General features: G+C 47.8%; 1 protein-coding gene and 1 long non-coding RNA gene across 2 annotated transcripts; one reads left to right on the forward strand and one right to left on the reverse strand.

The window, feature by feature from the left end:
* Window positions 1-591: 591 nt before the first annotated feature.
* Window positions 592-17602, reverse strand: LOC140421686 (uncharacterized). The gene is made up of 2 exons (XM_072506487.1): window positions 17444-17602; window positions 592-1971 (listed from the first exon to the last, which is right to left on the reverse strand). The coding sequence occupies exons 1-2, from the start codon at window positions 17541-17543 to the stop codon at window positions 734-736; spliced, it is 1338 nt and encodes a 445-aa protein (XP_072362588.1). The 5' UTR covers window positions 17544-17602; the 3' UTR covers window positions 592-733.
* LOC140421735 (uncharacterized) lies at window positions 16925-19634 on the forward strand. The gene is made up of 2 exons (XR_011947050.1): window positions 16925-17358; window positions 18196-19634. It is a non-coding gene; the product is annotated as an uncharacterized lncRNA (long non-coding RNA).
* The last annotated feature ends 335 nt before the right edge of the window (window positions 19635-19969 follow it).

Here is a 19969-nt window from a genome sequence, read left to right on the forward strand (position 1 = left end):
AGATATTAGTTAATGTAATGTAGAAATAAGCCACTTTGATTCTGGCAGTTAGGGACAAAGGGGTTTGAGACCGCATGGAAAAAGCAGGAAGAGGTGTGTCTATGAGAGTGATGCTGCATTGATAGGGGCCAGAGAAAGGGATTGGAAGTGAGCCAATCAGAATAGATCGAACAGGTCAGGAGGGACATAGGCTGACCTATGTCCGTCGAGTATGTGAAACTTGATACCATTTGAATTGATTTTGCAGAGATCCCTTTGTCTTTTAGTTCAGTCATTTTCTGGGGTGTAAGAGGCTGGATGTCTCTTACGTTTCTGTAAGATGATTCAAGCTTGCAAGCTAAATAAATAACTTCTTTTTACGTGCGAATCCATCTCAACTTTTATTGAGGCCAGACTGACAGAGAAAGAAATTTGGGGATCAACAGGAGGGAAGCAGCAGCGGCAGCTGATCGGATTTACTCAATCTCAGTCACAAAGAAGCTCCACAAACTCCTTGTTGGAGGTGAGGATGGAAGAGACAGGGAGAGCGAGAGTACTTCAAAAGGAACTAACTTGTGTCAGAGATATTAAAAAGTTTCAACACACTGCATATTTAACACAAATCTAATTTATTTGACTTTTAGCCAGAATATTAGCCCCTGTAAATGGGCTGGAGTTTGTTATCAGCAGAAAGAGACCCAAATGAACATGGTTCAGTCCTGATGTGAGTAACAGCAAAATCCAATAACTGTGGTTACTTGTGGCCTCGTTGGTGTCTCAGCAGGTGGGATGAAGTGGTGAATCCCTTCCCACACTCGGTGCAGGTGAATGGTCTCTCCCCAGTGTGAATTCGCTGATGTACAGTGAGTTGAGATGATCGCACAAACCCAGTCCCACAGTGAGAGCACCGGAATGGTCTCTCCTCAGTGTGAACACGTTGGTGACGGGTCAGTTCCCCAGAACTTTTAAAGCACTTCCCACAGTCTGGACATTTAAAAGGTCTCTCATCAGTATGAACTCGCTGGTGTGCAGTAAGTTGAGATGTTCGCCTGAACCCAGTCCCACAGTGAGAGCACCTGAACGGTCTCTCGTCAGTGTGAACACACCGATGGTGCATCAGTTTCTCAGAACTTTTGTAGCATTTCCCACAGAGTGGACATTTAAAAGTTTTCCTGTTTGTGTGAACTCGCTGGTGTGCCAGCAAGATGGATGATGTCGTAAATCCCTTCCCACACATGGAGCAGGTAAACGCCCTCTCCCCAGTGTGAATTCGCTGGTGCTTCTGCAGATCGGATGACTGAGTGAATCCCTTCCCACACTTGGTGCAGGTGAATGGCCTCTCCCCTGTGTGAATTCGCTGATGTACAGTGAGGTCAGATGATCGCCTGAACCCAGTCCCGCAGTGAGAGCACCTGAATGGTCTCTCGTCAGTGTGAATACGTTGATGGCACATCAGTTCCCCAGAACTTTTATAGCACTTCCCGCAGTCTGGACATTGAAACGGTCTCTCATCAGTGTGAACTCGCTGGTGACTCAGCAAGTGGCCTGAAATAGTAAATCCCTTCCCACACTCTGAGCAGGTGAATGGTCTCTCCCTGGAGTGAACTCGCTGGTGTGTGGACAGTGAGGATGACTGAGTGAATCCCTTCCCACACTTGGAGCAGGTGAATGGTCTCTCTCCAGTGTGACTGCGTCGATGAGTTTCCAGCTTAGATGGGGAAATGAATCCTTTCCCACAGTCCGCACATTTCCACGGTTTCTCCTCAGTGTGACTGTATTTGTGGCTTGTGAGGCCTGATGATCGAGTGAATCCTCTGCCACTCACACAACACGTGTACGGTTTCTCCCCACTGTGAACAATGCTTTTGCCTTCCATGTTCAAAATCCCACGATATTCAAGATATGATAAATTGAGGACTCTGTCAGATCCTGATGTGATGCTTGGTTTGGGTTTCCGGACTTTGAAGCCTCCCCTTCGAACACCCTGTGAAACTGATTGAAAACAGAAAATAGGGAGTGAGAGAGAATCCACAAAAACAGGTTGCGAAATTGAGCTGAATCAATCTGATCATTTGTGGGGCCGGAACAAGGGAAAGGGGCCATGAAAACTGCTGAATTATCATAAAAACCTAACTGGCCTCTTTGGTAGGAGAAAGAGGTGAAGAGGGATTTTGTATATCTACAAGACATAGTAAGAGAGTAGTTGGCAAAGCAAATGCGATCTTGAGCTTCATAAAAAGTAATATTGAGACTAAAAATATGCTCACGCTGGCATAGAGGCTAGCACTGCTGCCTCACAGTGCCAGGGACCCGGATTCAATTCCGGCCTTGGTGACTGTCTATGTGGAGTTTGCACTTTCTCCCCGTGTCATAGATTATCATAGAATCATAGATTATCATAGAATTTACAGTGCAGAAGGAGGCCATTTGGCCAATCGAGTCTGCACCTGCTGTTAGAAAGAGCACCGTACCCAAGGTCAAACCTCCACCCTATCCCCATAACCCAGTAACCACACTCAACACTAAGGGCAATTTTGGACACCAAGGGCAATTTAGCATGGCCAATCCACCTAACCTGCACATCTTTGAACTGTGGGAGGAAACCGGAGCACCCGGAGGAAACCCACGCACACACGGGGAGGATGTGTAGACTCCGCACAGACAGTGACCCAAGCCGGAATCGAACCTGGGACCCTGGAGCTGTGAAGCAATTGTGCTATCCACAATGCTACCGTGCTACCGTGTCTGCGTGGGGTTCCACCCGGTGCTCAGGTTCCCTCCAACAGTCCAAAGAAGAACAAGTTAAGTGAATTGGCCTTGATAAATTGTCTCTTAATTGGGAAAAGAAAATGGAAAATAAAAGAAACAGGTAATCAAAATTTTTTTTTTGAAAATTAGATGAGCCGCAATCTTATTGAATAGTGGAGCAGGCCTGAGGGGCTCGATGGGCCGACTCCTAGTTTATATGCAAGGAGCAGGCTCAAGGGGGCGACTCCTAGTTTACATGCAAGGAGCAGGCTCAAGGGGGCGACTCCTAGTTTATATGCAAGGAGCAGGCTCGATGGGCCGACTCCTAGTTTATATGCAAGGAGCAGGCTCGAGGAGCCGACTCCTAGTTTATCTGCAAGGAGCAGGCTCGATGGGCCGACTCCTAGTTTATCTGCAAGGAGCAGGCTCGAGGGGCCGACTATTTTTTTCAGCGTCGCAAAAATCGCTTTTACTGTCCAAATCACTTTCCATACACCCAGGCCTCAATCTCACCAAGGCAGAAGGTAAAATTTGAATTCATTGAAAGTTTACTGATGACCATGAAACCATTGTCGATTGTTGCAAAGACCCATCTGGTTCACTCACGTCCTTCAGTGAAGGAAATCTTCTATCCTTACCTGGTCTGGCCTACATGTGATTCCAGATTCACAGTTCACTGGTTGACCCTTAAAATGCTCTCTGAGATGCCCTCAGTTCAAGGGCAATTAGTGCTGGGCAGTGAATGCTGGCCCAGCCAGCGACACCCACATCCCGTGAATGAACAGAAAAGTAAATCTGCCATCCTTGCCTGGCCGACACGATTCCAACCCACATCAATGTGGTTGACTCTTTAAATGCCCTCCGAGATGGCCGAGCAAGTCAATCAGTTCAAAGGAAATTAGGGATGGGCAATAAATGTTGGCCCAGCCAGTGACTCCGAATAAAATAAAATCCCGGAGACTCCAGTCAGTCAATCCGGGAGAGTTGGCATCGGATCCCGGCTCGCAGCGCATGCGCCCTGCGGCTCCTTGTCCTCTGTAAAGATGGCGGCCGGTAACCCGGGCCTGTCACCGCTCAGCTCTCACTCTGTTCGGTGCTGTTTAAGTCGGGACCGTTAACATTTTACTCGGGAGTTGAAGCCTCCACGGGGTATTTATGAAGCCTCCCGGCTCACTCCGCAGCTTCTATCGCTCCCCAGCCACCCACCGGCTCCATTCCTGAAAGTCGCTCGATTGCTTCTTCCCCGCTCCTCGCACCGTCAGCAACAACCTGAACTGCGCATGCACGAGTCACAGCCCGATTGGCGCATGCTCCAGTCATAGCTGGACTCTGCGCATGTGCGAGGAGCTTCTGTAATGTGGATAGTGCACATTATCCGCCGCAATGCATGACGGGTAATAACCCCGCCATTGAAATCGATATTCCTGATAGTAATTATGCTTTGCAAACCTGTTCCGATTGGTACCATTGTGCCAAGGTAACAAATGTATTAAATAAATTAATAGGGCACCTAAATAGTACAGGCCCTCCACCATAGTTCTGTCCTGGGTGTGATTGACAACAGACCAAACACGGACAGTGAGATGTTAACGTGTTGGGGTCTGAGCAGGTTCAGGTGAACAGTGAATTTTGTCCTCCTGGACAGAACAGTTAAACTGCCCCTCGTCAATAACAATGTGCTGAAATCGGATCAAATGGTTTGGGGCTTTTAAAGTTGGAGTGTTAACCAGTGGGAAAACTGCGGAAATCCTTTTGGACACATGAAGTGTGCGAGTGAGCTCCCTCTGAACTGCTCCTGAACTGCACATTAGATTAATTAATGACTAACTCATATTTATTCTAATCCAGTGGAAACATCCTCCACTTGTCTATCATATCAAACCTTTTCATAATCTTACAGGATCAGGTCATCCTTCATTCCCTTTTCCAGAGAAAAGGTTTACACCCTGTCCCATCTTTCTTGCTGGGTACAACCTGCCAGTTCAGGCATAATTCAAATATCTTTTCCTGCACCTTCTCCAGTCCTTCTAGATCCATTTTACAATATGGAGACTTTAACTAATCTGAGCAGCAAACTCACCGTTGTCCCCAAATGCCTGTATGTTGCAGTATTTTAGTCATTTTACTGTTAGCTGAATGTTAGATGGGACAGAATAAGATCCAATGAGCCAGTCTGTAACACTGTAGAACATCTACAAACTTACCTCTTCCCCGTAATGCTAAACAGTTGACTTTTCACTCTTTACCTGTCAGCTATGTCATTAAGAATAATGTGTCAGAGAAAGACTGGATTTCAGCTTGGTGACACCAGGCCAGACTAAATTTTAGTTCATAGGATTGTTGAGCTAATTTCTCCACATCATAAGATGCCACTGACGATTCCTGAACTGTCAAACCAACGGAAGGAATTTATATTTACCCTCTGTTCATCTTAAAAGTGTTGATTCTGCTGTTACTGTCACTGTTAATCACACCCAGAACTGAACCATCTTCATTCTGACAATTGGGGTTTATTTCGAATCTCTGTCACTGAGCTGGACTAGAGTTTAATATCTTGTTGTTTGTGAAATAAATCAGCTTTGTCTCAAACACACTGTCCTTGATTTCTCTAGGGGGAAAGGAAATTAATTGATGGCCACGTGCCACCAGGCCATGCCAGTCTGAGTCTTTTTAAGACAGAGATATAGAGGTTCTTGATTAATAAGGGGCTCAGGTGTTATAGGAGAAGGCAGGAGAATGGGGATGAGAAACATATCAGCCAGGATCGAATGGCAGAGCAAACTGGATGGGATGAATGGCCTAATTCTGCTTCTCTATTTTTTTTTAATGAGAGGAGCTCATAGAAACGTATAAATTTCTAACAGGAGTGGACAGAGTAGATTCATAAAGAATGTTCCCAATGGTGGGAGAGTGCACAACTAGGGGGTCATATCTTGAGGATAAGGGGTAAAACTTTTTTTTTTTTTTTTTTTAAATAATATTTTATTGAAAATTTTTGGTCAACCAACACAGTACATTGTGCATCCTTTACACAACATTGTAACAATACAGATAATAATGACCTTTTTTAAATTTAAACAAAAACAACAACAAATAAATAAATATTAAATAACAAAAAATAAAAACTAGCCCTAATTGGCAACTGCCTTGTCTCAGGCCACACCCCCCCCCATCCCTCCACCCACCCCCCCCCCCCCCCCCCAAGTCCTGGGCCGCTGCTGCTGCCTTCTTTGTTCTCCCCTATCTATCTTTCCGCAAGATATTCGACGAACGGTTGCCACCGCCTAGTAAACCCTTGAGCCGACCCCCTTAGGACGAACTTAATCCGCTCTAACTTTATGAACCCCGCCATATCATTTATCCAGGTCTCCACCCCCGGGGGCTTGGCTTCTTTCCACATTAGCAATATTCTGCGCCGGGCTACTAGGGACGCAAAGGCCAAAACATCGGCCTCTTTCGCCTCCTGCACTCCCGGCTCTTGTGCAACCCCAAATATAGCCAACCCACAGCTTGGTTCGACCCGGACTCCTACTACTTTCGAAAGCACCTTTGTCACCCCCATCCAAAACCCCTGTAGTGCCGGGCATGACCAAAACATATGGGTATGATTCGCTGGGCTTCTCGAGCACCTCGCACACCTATCCTCCACCCCAAAAAATTTACTGAGCCGTGTTCCAGTCATATGTGCCCTGTGTAATACCTTAAACTGAATCAGGCTTAGCCTGGCGCACGAGGACGACGAGTTTACCCTGTTTAGGGCATCTGCCCACATCCCCTCCTCAATCTCCTCCCCTAGCTCTTCTTCCCATTTCCCTTTTAGTTCGTCCATCATAGTCTCCCCTTCGTCTCTCATTTCCCTATACATATCCGACACCTTACCGTCCCCCACCCATTTCTTTGAGATGACTCTGTCCTGCACCTCTTGTGTCGGGAGCTGCGGGAATTCCCTCACCTGCTGCCTCGCAAAAGCCCTCAATTGCATGTACCTGAATGCATTCCCTTGGGGCAACCCATATTTCTCGGTCAGCGCTCCCAGACTCGCAAACTTCCCATCCACAAATAGATCTTTCAATTGCGTTATACCTGCTCTTTGCCACATTCCATATCCCCCATCCATTCCCCCCGGGGCAAACCTATGGTTGTTTCTTATCGGGGACCCCCCCAGTGCTCCGGTCTTTCCCCTATGTCGTCTCCACTGTCCCCAAATCTTCAGTGTAGCTACCACCACCGGACTCGTGGTATAGTTCCTTGGTGAGAACGGCAATGGGGCTGTCACCATAGCCTGCAGGCTGGTCCCCCTACAGGACGCCCTCTCTAATCTCTTCCACGCCGCTCCTTCCTCCTCTCCCATCCACTTACTCACCATTGAAATATTAGCGGCCCAATAATACTCACTTAGGCTCGGTAGTGCCAGCCCCCCCCTATCCCTACTACGCTGTAAGAATCCCTTCCTCACTCTCGGAGTCTTCCCGGCCCAAACAAAACCCATAATACTCTTTTCTATCCTTTTGAAAAAAGCCTTCGTGATCACCACAGGGAGACACTGAAACACAAAAAGGAATCTCGGGAGGACCACCATCTTAACTGCCTGCACCCTCCCTGCCATTGACAATGCTACCATATCCCATCTCTTGAAATCTTCCTCCATCTGTTCCACCAACCGCGTCAAATTTAGCCTGTGCAATGTGCCCCAATTCTTAGCTATCTGGATCCCCAGGTAACGAAAGTCTCTTGTTACCTTCCTCAACGGTAGGTCTTCTATTTCTCTACTCTGCTCCCCTGGATGCACCACAAACAGCTCACTCTTTCCCATGTTCAATTTATACCCTGAAAAATCCCCAAACTCCCCAAGTATCCGCATTATTTCTGGCATCCCCTCCGCTGGATCCGCCACATATAGTAGCAGATCATCCGCATATAAAGATACCCGGTGTTCTTCTCCTCCCCTAAGTATTCCCCTCCATCCCTTGGAACCTCTCAGCGCTATCGCCAGGGGCTCAATCGCCAGTGCAAACAGGAATGGGGACAGAGGACATCCCTGCCTTGTCCCTCTATGGAGCCGAAAATATGCCGATCCCCGTCCATTCGTGACCACACTCGCCACTGGGGCCCTATACAACAGCTGCACCCATCTAACATACCCCTCTCCGAACCCAAATCTCCTCAATACCTCCCACAGATAATCCCACTCCACTTTATCAAATGCTTTCTCGGCATCCATCGCCACTACTATCTCCGTTTCACCCTCTAGTGGGGCCATCATCATTACCCCTAACAACCTCCGTATGTTCGTGTTCAGCTGTCTCCCCTTCACAAACCCAGTTTGGTCCTCATGAACCACCCCCGGGACACATTCCTCTATTCTCATTGCCATTACCTTGGCCAAGACCTTGGCATCTACATTGAGGAGGGAGATTGGTCTGTAGGACCCGCATTGTAGTGGATCCTTTTCCTTCTTTAAAAGAAGCGATATCGTTGCTTCTGACATAGTCGGGGGCAGTTGTCCCCTTTCCTTTGCCTCGTTGAAGGTCCTCGTCAGTAGCGGGGCGAGCAAGTCCAAATATTTTCTGTAAAATTCAACTGGGAATCCGTCCGGTCCCGGGGCCTTTCCCGTCTGCATGTTCCTAATTCCTTTCACCACTTCTTCTACCGTGATCTGTGCTCCCAATCCCATCCTTTCCTGCTCTTCCACCTTGGGAATTTCCAGCCGATCCAAAAACTCCATCATTCTCTCCCTCCCATCCGGGGGTTGAGCTTCATACAATTTTTTATAAAATGTCTTAAACACTTCATTCACTCTCTCCGCTCCCCGCTCCGTCTCTCCATCTTCGTCTCTCACCCCCCCTATTTCCCTCGCTGCTCCCCTTTTCCTCAATTGGTGTGCCAGCAATCTGCTCGCCGTCTCTCCATATTCATACTGTACACCCTGCGCCTTCCTCCATTGTGCCTCTGCAGTGCCTGTGGTCAGCAAGTCAAATTCCACATGCAGCCTTTGCCTTTCCCTATACAGTCCCTCCTCCGGTGCTTCCGCATACTGTCTGTCCACCCTCAAAAGTTCTTGCAACAACCGCTCCCGTTCCTTACTCTCCTGCTTCCCTTTATGTGTCCTTATTGATATCAGCTCCCCCCTAACCACCGCCTTCAACGCCTCCCAGACCACTCCCACCTGAACCTCCCCATTGTCATTGAGTTCCAAGTACTTTTCAATGCATCCCCTCACCCTTAAGCACACCCCCTCATCCGCCATTAGTCCCATATCCATTCTCCAGGGTGGACGCCCTCTTGTTTCCTCCCCTATCTCCAAGTCTACCCAGTGTGGGGCATGATCTGAAATGACTATAGCCGTATATTCCGTTCCCCTCACCCTCGGGATCAATGCCCTACCCAACACAAAAAAGTCTATGTGTGAATAGACTTTATGGACATAGGAGAAAAACGAGAACTCCTTACTCCTAGGTCTACTGAATCTCCACGGGTCCACCCCTCCCATCTGCTCCATAAAATCCTTAAGCACCTTGGCTGCTGCCGGCCTCCTACCAGTCCTGGACTTCGACCTATCCAGCCTTGGTTCCAACACCGTGTTAAAGTCTCCCCCCATTATCAGCTTTCCGGTCTCTAGGTCTGGGATGCGTCCTAGCATTCGCCTCATAAAATTGGCATCGTCCCAATTCGGGGCATACACGTTTACCAACACCACCATCTCTCCCTGTAATTTGCCACTCACCATCACGTATCTGCCCCCGTTATCCGCCACTATAGTCTTTGCCTCGAACATTACCCGCTTCCCCACTAATATAGCCACCCCCCTGTTTTTCGCATCCAGCCCCGAATGGAACACCTGCCCTACCCATCCTTTGCGCAACCTAACCTGATCTATCAGTTTCAGGTGCGTTTCCTGTAACATGACCACATCTGCTTTAAGTTTCTTAAGGTGTGCGAGTACTCGTGCCCTCTTTATCGGCCCGTTAAGCCCCCTCACGTTCCACGTGATCAGCCGAGTTGGGGGGCTTCCCACCACCCACCCTTGCCGGTTAGCCATCATCTTTTTCCAGCTTCTCGCCCAGTTCCCACGCGGCTGTATTTCTCCCAGATGGTGCCCCCCCGCCCATCCTTTCCCGTACCCACTCTCCCCTTTCCCCAGCAGCAGCAACCCAGTAATTCCCCCCCCCCCCCCGCTAGACCCCCCGCTAGCGTAATTACTCCCCCCATGTTGCTCCCAGAAGTCAGCAAACTCTGGCTGACCTCGGCTTCCCCCGGTGATCACGGCTCGCCCCGTGCGGCGCCCCCTCCTTCCTGCTTCTCTATTCCCGCCATAATTATCATAGCGCGGGAACCAAGCCCGCGCCTCTCCCTCGGCCCCGCCTCCCATGGCCAACGCCCCATCTCCTCTCCCTCCCCACCTCCCCCCATCACCACCTGTGGGAGAAAGAAAAGTTACCATACCGCAGGATTAATCATACAATCCCTCTTCGCCCCCCCCCCCCCCCCCACTCGTCCCACCACTTTGTCCAAACGTTCATTTTCGTAGTCCAATCATTCCAATTTTTCTTCTACAATAAAAGTCCACGCTTCATCCGCCGTCTCAAAGTAGTGGTGCCTCCCTTGATATGTGACCCACAGTCTTGCCGGTTGCAGCATTCCAAACTTTATCTTTTTTTTGTGAAGTACCGCTTTGGCCCGATTAAAGCTCGCCCTCCTTCTCGCCACCTCCGCACTCCAATCTTGATAGACGCAGATCACCGCGTTCTCCCATTTACTACACCGAGTTTTCTTCGCCCATCTAAGGACCATTTCTCTATCCTTAAAACGGAGAAATCTCACCACTATGGCTCTGGGAGCTTCTCCTGCTCTCGGTCCTCGCACCATAACTCGGTATGCTCCCTCCACCTCCAACGGACCCGTCGGGGCCTCCACTCCCATTAACGAGTGCAGCATCGTGCTCACATATGCCCCGACGTCCGCCCCCTCCACACCTTCAGGAAGGCAAGAATCCTCAAGTTGTTCCTCCTTGCGTTATTTTCCAGTGCCTCCAACCTCTCCACAGATCGTTTCTGGTGTGCCTCCTGTATCTCCGACTTCACCACCAGGCCCTGTATGTCGTTTTCATTCTCTGCTGCTTTCGCCTTCACGACCCGAAGCTCCTGCTCCTGGGTCTTTTGTTCCTCTTTCAGCCCTTCAATCGCCTGTAATATCGGGGCCAACAACTCTTTCTTCATTTCCTTTTTTATCTCCTCCACGCAGCGTTTCAAAAACTCTTGTTGTTCAGGGCCCCATATGAAACTGCCACCTTCCGACGCCATCTTGGTTTCTGCTTGCCTTCCTTGCCGTTGTTCCAAAGGATCCGCTGCAATCCGGCCACTTTCCTCTCCTTTTTCCATCCGTGTCCAGGGGGAACACCCTTCTGGTTTACCGCACGGTGTTTTCAGCCGTTAAAATTGCCGTTGGGGCTCCTATCAAGAGCCCAAAAGTCCGTTTCACAGGGAGCTGCCGAAACGTGCGACTCAGCTGGTCATCGCCGCACCCGGAAGTCAGGGGGTAAAACTTTTAAGATTGAGGTGACAGTGATGAGCCTGTGGAATTCATTACCATAGAAAGTCGTTGAGGACAAAACATTGTGCAATTTGAAGAAGGAGTTAGATTAAAGCTCTTGGGGCTAAAGGGATTAAAGGATATGTACGGCTCTGTGGTGCAAAGGATAATGTGTTGGACTTCTACTTAATGGGAAGTAAGGAAGTCAAAGGTTGTGGGATCAAATCCCACCAGAGTCGACTGTTAGTGTAGCACAGTGGTTATCACTGCTGTCTCACAGTGCCAGGGACTCAGGTTCAATTTCAACCTTGGGTGGCTGTGGGTGTGGAGTTTGCACCTTCTCCCCGTGTCTGCGTGGGTTTCCGCCGGGTGCTCCGGTTTCCTTCCACAGTCCAAAGGTTGGATCAGGGTATTGAACTTGCTGATCAGCCATGATCATAATGAATGGCGGAGCAGGCTCGAATGGCCTACTCCTGCTTCTATTTTCTATGGAAGTCACATGTAGGCCAGACCAGGTAAGGAAGGCAGATTTCCTTCTCTAAAGGACATTAGTGACCCAGATGGATTTTTGCAACAATTGACAACGTTTTCATGGTCACCATTCGACTTCTAATTCCAGATTTTTATTTAATTCAAATGTCACCATCTGCCATAGTGGGATTCCTCACTCATCCTCACTGTCTTCAGGTGATGTCCCGGAGGACTGGAGACTAGCCAATGTTGTTCCTCTGTTTAAGAAGGGTAGCAAGGATAATCCAGGGAACTACAGGCCGGTGAGCCTTACTTCAGTGGTAGGGAAATTACTGGAGAGAATTCTTCGAGACAGGATCTACTCCCATTTGGAAGCAAATGGACGTATTAGTGAGAGGCAGCATGGTTTTGTGAAGGGGAGGTCGTGTCTCACTAACTTGATAGAGTTTATCGAGGAGGTCACAAAGATGATTCATGCAGGTAGGGCAGTGGATGTTGTCTATATGGACTTCAGTAAGGCCTTTGACAAGGTCCCTCATGGTAGACTAGTACAAAAGGTGAAGTCACACGGGATCAGGGGTGAGCTGGCAAGGTGGATACAGAACTGGCTAGGTCATAGAAGGCAGAGTAGCAATGGAAGGATGCTTTTCTAATTGGAGGGCTGTGACCAGTGGTGTTCCTCAGGGATCAGTGCTGGGACCTTTGCTCTTTGTAGTATATATAAATGATTTGGAGGAAAATGTAACTGATCTGATTAGTAAGTTTGCAGACGACACAAAGGTTAGTGGAATTGCGGATAGCGATGAGGACTGTCAGAGGATACAGCAGGATTTAGATTGTTTGGAGACTTGGGCGGAGAGATGGCAGATGGAGTTTAATCCGGACAAATGTGAGGTAATGCATTTTGGAAGGTCTAATGCAGGTAGGGAATACACAGTGAATGGTAGAACCCTCAAGAGTATTGAAAGTCAGAGAGATCTAGGAGTACAGGTCCACAGGTCACTGAAAAGGGCAACACAGGTGGAGAAGGTAGTCAAGAAGGCATACGGCATGCTTGCCTTTATTGGCCAGGGCATTGAATATAACAATTGGCAAGTCATGTTGCAGCTGTATAGAACTTTAGTTAGGCCACACTTGGAGTATAGTGTTCAATTCTGGTCGCCACACTACCAGAAGGATGGTGAGGCTTTAGAGAGGGTGCAGAAGAGATTTACCAGAATCTTGCCTAGTATGCTAGACATTAGCTATGAGGAGCGGTTGAATAAACTCGGTTTGTTCTCACTGGAACGACGGAGGTTGAGGGGTGACCTGATAGAGGTCTACAAAATTATGAGGGGCATAGACAGAGTGGATAGTCAGAGGCTTTTTCCCAGGGTAGAGGGGTCAATTACTAGGGGGCATAGGTTTAAGGTGAGAGGGGCAAGGTTTAGAGTAGATGTACGAGGCAAGCTTTTTACACAGAGGGTAGTGGGTGCCTGGAATCCGCTACCGGAGGAGGTGGTGGAAGCAGGGACGATAGTGACATTTAAGGGGCATCTTGACAAATACATGAATATGATGGGAATAGAGGGATACGGACACAGGAAGTGTAGAAGATTGTAGTTTAGTCGGGCAGCATGTTCGGCACGGGCTTGGAGGGAAGAAGGGCCTGTTCCTGTGCTGTACATTTCTTTGTTCTTTGATTCAAACCCCAGTTCCCAGAGATTTACTCGGGGTTTGGATTACTAGTCATGTGACATTACCAATATGCCATCACCTCACCGAGTGATGCAGTGTATATTACTCACATTTTTAATCCAGTAATATATACGTGTACATGGCTCGCAGCCTATCTGATCCTTTTCAGGTCTCTTTGCCCTGCACAGGAATTAGTGAACATGGATATGTTCATCAGCATGAATTGTCATTCAGAAGAATTGGGACGGTATGTATCAGGCAAAGCAGAGAGAATGGAGGGAGAGTGTGAGATGCAGATATACAGGTTTTGGGAATGGGAGAGGAAGGAATATTCCATAGAAACGAGCACTATGCATTGTGAATATCTATCCTATCCTGACAGTGATGATTTTGTAAACTCCCTTTACAGGACAATAGAAGATTTGTATTCGGGAAATTCAGACGAAACATTGCATCAAGATCGTACAGAAATCAGTTGATTCATCAGGACCTGAATATCATCCTTCGAATGTGGAAGGAGAAATGTTTGTCTGCTCTGTCTGTGAGAAAAGATTTCAAACATCAGTGTGACTGGAAAAGCACCGAGACCCACACAACACACACCCGAGTGAGAGTGTTCCAGTGAACTGACTGTGGAAAGAGCTTTAACCAGTTACACAGTGGGGAGGCGGTGATGCAGTGGTATCGTCGCTGGACTCATAACCCAGAGAACCAGGATAATGATCTGGGGACTTGGATTTGAATCCCACCATCTCAGGTGATGGAATAAAATATCTGGAATTAAAAGTCTACAAAACCATCTGGTGCACTAATGTCTTTCAGGGAGGGAAATCTGCCGTCCTTACCCAGTCTGGCCTACACGTGACTCCAGACCCACAGCAATGTGGTTGACTCTTACTAGCCCTCAAGGGCAATTAGATCATAGAATTTACAGTGCAGAAGGAGGCCATTCCGCCCATCGGGTCCGCACTGGCCCTGGGAAAGAGCACCCTACCCAAGCCCACACCTTCACCCTCTCCCCGTAACCCCACCTAACTTTTTTGGACACTAAGGGCAATTTATCATTGCCAATCCACCAAACCTGCACATCTTTGGACCGTGGGAGGAAACCGGAGCACCCGGAGGAAACCCACGCAGACACGGGGAGAACATGCAGGCTCCGCAGAGACAGTGACCCAGTGGGGAATCGAACCGGAGACCCTGGCACTGTGAAGCCACAATGCTATCCACTTGTGTTACCGTGCTGCCCGTTGCTGTGGAATAAAGGAGGCAACAGCTCTGCTTCTCCACAAACACCTTTGTTTCTTTGATCCAACGTCACACACAAATCTCCATGAACAAATAGTGCCACCTGTAACCCCTTTATGTATCAGTGACTTCTATTGGATAATTGACATCAAATTAGTATTTAATTCGAAAGTCCATTCCGAACATCTTGTTCTCCAGAGTCTGTAAATCTCCATCCCACACACTCTCCCTCCATTCTCACTCTGCTGTATCTAATATTTACCCTCCCATTTCTCCTGAAGGTGCTGATTCATGTTGATCGACAGATCCAAGCTCAGCTCACTGCTTCCTGACCAGGACACAGAGATTATAACAGGAGCAAGAGTAGGCCATTCGGCCCACCGAGTCTGCTCAACCATTCAACCTTGGCCGATCTACCTCAACACCATTTCCCACACGATCATCGATATCTTCAATATCTAGAAACCTATCAATATTTGTCTTAGACATACCTGATGACTGAGGCTCCACATTCCTCTGGGGTAGAGAATTCCAAAGCTTCACCACATCCTCGAATGAAGAGATCCCCCCTCATCTCAGCTTTCTCTCTATTTTCCTACCTGTTCCCCATAACCCTGAACTCCATTGTCAATAAAATATCTGTCAAACTTGTGCTTCAATATATTCAATGACCCCCAGATACAACTGGTCCCTGTGGAAGAGAAATCCAAAGACTAACAACCCTCTGAGGGAAGAGATGACTGGAAATCTATAATGTAGCTACAGTCTTATATTACAAGGCGAGAAATAAGAATAAATTTACTTTATTACAGAACGGTAAATAATATATCTAATCTGTACAATATAACAACACTAGCCATATCTCTGTCCATTATTAATTTAATTGCCCTGAAATGTCAGCCATCTCCTGGGGAACCCACCCCTTTAATTGTGAACATTAGGAAAGAGACAATCTTTTTTTGAAATAAATTTCGAGTGACCAAATATTTTTTTCCAATTAATATGCAATTTAGCGTGTCCAATCCACCTACCCTGCACATCTTTGGGTTGTGGGGGTGAGACGCATGCAGACACGGGGAGAATGTGCAAACTCCACACGGACAGTGACTCAGGGCCGGGATCGAACACGGGTCCTTGGCGCCGTGAGGCAGCAGTGCCAACCATGGTGCGATCAGAGACCATTCTTTTTGTCAGACAAATAAATGCGTCAACCTGTTAAGGAGATGGGTGGGAGGAGTTGGAAACACTTTGTGGAGCTGCGAACCTACATGAACATATTTTTTTCCCAATTAATGTGGTTCCAGTTTGGGCTCAAATCATCAACGAGGACTCTGATCTCAGGGGAGGAAGATACCCTGGGAGTTGTGCAGGGAGGATTCACAAACACCCACTGGAGGCCCCAAACCCCCAATAAAACCCATTGATTTTATTGTCAGTCTGCAGACAGGAGCTGGAGATCTGAACCCAGGCAGAGGAGAGGGAGGGAGAAAACTGGGAGTGGAGGAAAGAAATGGTGAGATGGGTTTGGATTTCAGCCCAGGGAGGAGGGAGACTGTGTGGGATGGGGAAAAATGTTCCAGAGAAACCAAAATTGTCTGTTAAGAATTTCTATCCTAGATTGACAGTGATGGCGTTTGTTTATTTTTAATTTAAAAAATTTAAGATTACCCAATTTTCTTTCTCCCAATTGAGGCGTAATGTTAGCGAGGCCAATTCACCTACCCTGCACATCTTTTGGATTGTGGGTGTGAGTCCCACACAGACACGGGGAGAATGTGCAAACGCCATTCGGACAGTGACCCGGGGCCGGGATCAAACCCGGATCCTCGGCTAATGACTGAGCCACTGTGCCTGCCCCTAGTGATGACTTTTATAAACTACTTAGACAGGATATTACAAGGGGAGGATTTACAGATGGAAACACTAATCAAACTTCACATCAAGATTTTAAAAGAGTCACTTCATTCATCAGGACCTGAATATCATTGGCCCGTGAATGTGGAAGAAGAAATGTTTGTCTGTTCTGTCTGTAGGAAAAGATTTTCTTTAGAAAAAAATAAATTTAGAGTACCAAATTATTTTTTTCCAATTAAAGGGCAATTTAGCGTGACCAATCCACCTACCCTGCACATCTTTGGGTTGTGGAGGTGAGACTCACGCATACACGGGAAGAATGTGCAAACTCCACACAGACAGTGACCCGGAGCCGGCATCGATACCAGATCCTCAGCGCCATTGGCAACAGTGCTAACTACTGCGCCACCCTGCCACCTCTAGTGTTGTGAGTTTCTGACATGGGTCTCCGTGTGACTGAACAGAGCCGCACATGGGGTCAGACATCTGTTGAGTTAGTGGGATCCATGGAGCAGAATTTGCTTGTTTCTTTACTTCTCTGTTGCTACTCTGATCAGCAATTAGATATCAGGGTCTGTGAAAACCGGGGTAATGGGAGGTCAAGTACCCATTACTTGTAATGGGAGGACAAAGAGTAATGCAGTTTGCTGGCCAAGTTGTCTCCATTCTGAGCAATGTGGAATGAGCTTCTCCCAGTAACTGAAAATGTTGCCCCCTACAAACATGGCGGCCGCACATGCGCTCTACTGCACATTGTCCCGAGTAAAGATGGCGGTCGTTATCCCGAACCGATCACGGGGCCCTCGCGGCCCCGCTCCGTGAAACGGGCGAACGAGGAAGTGATTTTTCCAGGTATGGCCTTGTACAACATGTTTAGAAAACTTCTCCACCCACCAACCAGATCCATCGCTCCCGCGTTCCACAATATTCCTCTTACCCTTTGTGAATCCGAGATAAAAGTTTCTCTCCATCGCCATTACCCGCACTGCGCATGCTTCAGTCGAGGTCCCACCCACTCCGATTGGTTGGAGGACCATCCACTTCCGCACGGTCCTCCAGTTCCGCCCCCTCTTCCTATTGGTCCGGAGCTCCCGTCAATCACTCCCTGGGCATTGTGATGTGGGGCATGCGCAGTGCGGCTCATGTCCAAGGACCGACGCTCGTTTGTCTCATCTTCAGGCGGCAAGGAGGCGGATAAGCGGAGGCAGCGTTAGGGGCAGTGGGTGGGAGGGGAGGCTTCACAAACACCCAGTGGAGGCCTCAACACCCCCAATAACAAACTAGCCGCACCGCCTCAACACCCAACACAATGGCAGCTTTCTCCCGGTGCCAGGCCCCAGTGGACAAATGTGGCTTCAGGAAGGAAATGCAGCAATGGATTTCTTCAGGAGAAATTATCTTTCACTCACTTTACTGATCCTGGAGCAGGAGGAGAGAATGGGGCAATTTCTATCCTACTCTCACATTGATGGATTTGTTAATGCAGATGGTAGAATTTAAATTCAAGGGATAATCTGGAATTCAAAGCTCCACTCCGTATTAAGGACCTTGAAACCATTGTGGTGAGTTTGTGGGAAGGGGCAGTGTGGGACTGGGATTTGCAGCTTTCGGAAACGAGAGAAACAATTACTCCCCAGGGACGAGAATTATCTGTTCTGAATTTCTGACCTGTGTAAACTGATTCTACAGGATTACAAGGAATGGATGACAGACAGGAAACTCAAATAATACATCAAGATCTGACAGTCACTCAATTCATCAGGATCTGAATGTCAACAGCTTTTGAATGTGGAAGGAGAAATGTTTGTCTGTTCTGTCTGTGGGAAAAGATTTCGAACATCAGTGTGACTGAAAAAGCACCGAGACATACACACCTGAGTGAGAGTATTCCAGTGAACTGACTGTGAAAAGAGCTTTAACCAGTTGCACAGCCTGAAAAACGCACCATTCACGGCGAGGAGAAACCGTACACGTGTCCTGTGTGTGGAAGAAGCATCAACTGATCGTCCAAAATGGAGACACAAGGACGCCGGCACCATTGAGAAACCGTGGAAATGTGGGGATTGTGGGAAGGGATTCAGTTACCCTTCTGAGCTGGAAACTCATCACCGCAGTCACACCGGGGAGAGACCATTCACCTGTTCCGAGTGTGGAAAGGGATTCACTCGACTAACACATCTGACTGCACACCAACTTGTTCACTCTGACATGAGACCTTTTAAATGTTCCGATTGTGAGAAGAGCTTTAAAAACAAATTTAATCTTCTGACACACCAGCGAGTTCACACTGGGGAGAGGCCGTTCACTTGCTCAGAGTGTGGGAAGCAATTCACTCAGTTATCCAGCCTTTTGACACACCAGCGAATTCACAGAGGGGAGAAACCATTCACGTGCACTGAGTGCAGGAAGGGATTTGCTCAAGTTATCCAAACTTCTGATGCACCAGTGAGTTCACACTGGAGAGAAACCATTCACCTGTCCTGAGTGTGGGGTAACATTCGCTCAGTTATGTAAACTGTTGGATCATCAGCGAGTTCACACTGGGGAGAGACCATTCACCTGCTGTGTGTGTGGGAAGGGATTCGCTCAGTCATCCACCCTGCTGAGACACCAACGTATTCACACTGGGGTGAGACAGTTCACCTGCTCTGAGTGTGGGAAGGGATTCACTCAGTCCACCCAACTCACCTCACACCAACGTGTTCAGTCTGACGCGAGGCCTTTTAAATGTTCCGACTGTGAGAAGAGCTTCAAAAGCAAAATGGATCTGCTGATTCACCAGCGCAGTCACACTGGAGAGAGGCCGTTCACCTGCTCCGTGTGTGGGAAGGGATTCACTCAGCATTCCCTGCGGCTGAAACATTAGCGCATTCACACCAGGGAGACATTATTTATCTGCTCTGTGTGTGGGAAAGGATTCACTCGTTCATTCACCCTGCAGAAACACCAGCGAGTTCACAAGCGATTATAGGGATTGGAATCTGTTATTGCTGCTGTTAATCACATCCAGGACTGAACCATGTTCATTCTGACAGTTGGAGTTTGTTTCAATTGATGATAATCATTCCTGTGACTCGGCTGAAGTTTAATATTCTGTATATAGATTAATTAAATTAGCTTTGTGTTAATGACAGTGTTCCAGTCCTTGATTTCTCTAAAATAGGAGGAGACTGTTGATGTCCTGCTACCGACTGTTCCATTGTTGGGTCTTTTCTGATTTATTGTGGAAGATGTGGTAAAGCAAAGCGTAAGACCAGAGAGAAAGATAAGAATATGGGAAATGATAAACAGATTGAGGCAGGAAGAGACAGAGAGAACATATTTAAAATTACATCAGATAAATGCTACAAAAATAATAAAAGGCCAAAACTAAAGGCTGTGTATCAAAACACAAGTAGCATTTGAAACAAAACTGATGAATTGACAGCACATATAGAAATAAGTAAGTACGATCTGATGGCCA

The sequence above is a fragment of the Scyliorhinus torazame genome, chromosome 5, assembly GCF_047496885.1.
Source record: "Scyliorhinus torazame isolate Kashiwa2021f chromosome 5, sScyTor2.1, whole genome shotgun sequence".
In the NCBI taxonomy this organism is placed as follows: domain Eukaryota; kingdom Metazoa; phylum Chordata; class Chondrichthyes; order Carcharhiniformes; family Scyliorhinidae; genus Scyliorhinus; species Scyliorhinus torazame.

What these genes read in the sequence shown, in the direction of transcription:
- LOC140421686 (XM_072506487.1), bottom strand. Translation starts at nt 17,543, where the DNA reads ATGGTCCTCCAACCAATCGGAGTGGGTGGGACCTCGACTGAAGCATGC. An exon ending in TTATCTCGGATTCACAAAGG is followed by an intron (nt 1,972 to 17,443) that starts GTAAGAGGAATA and finishes GTTTTCAATCAG; the next exon opens with TTTCACAGGGTGTTCGAAGG.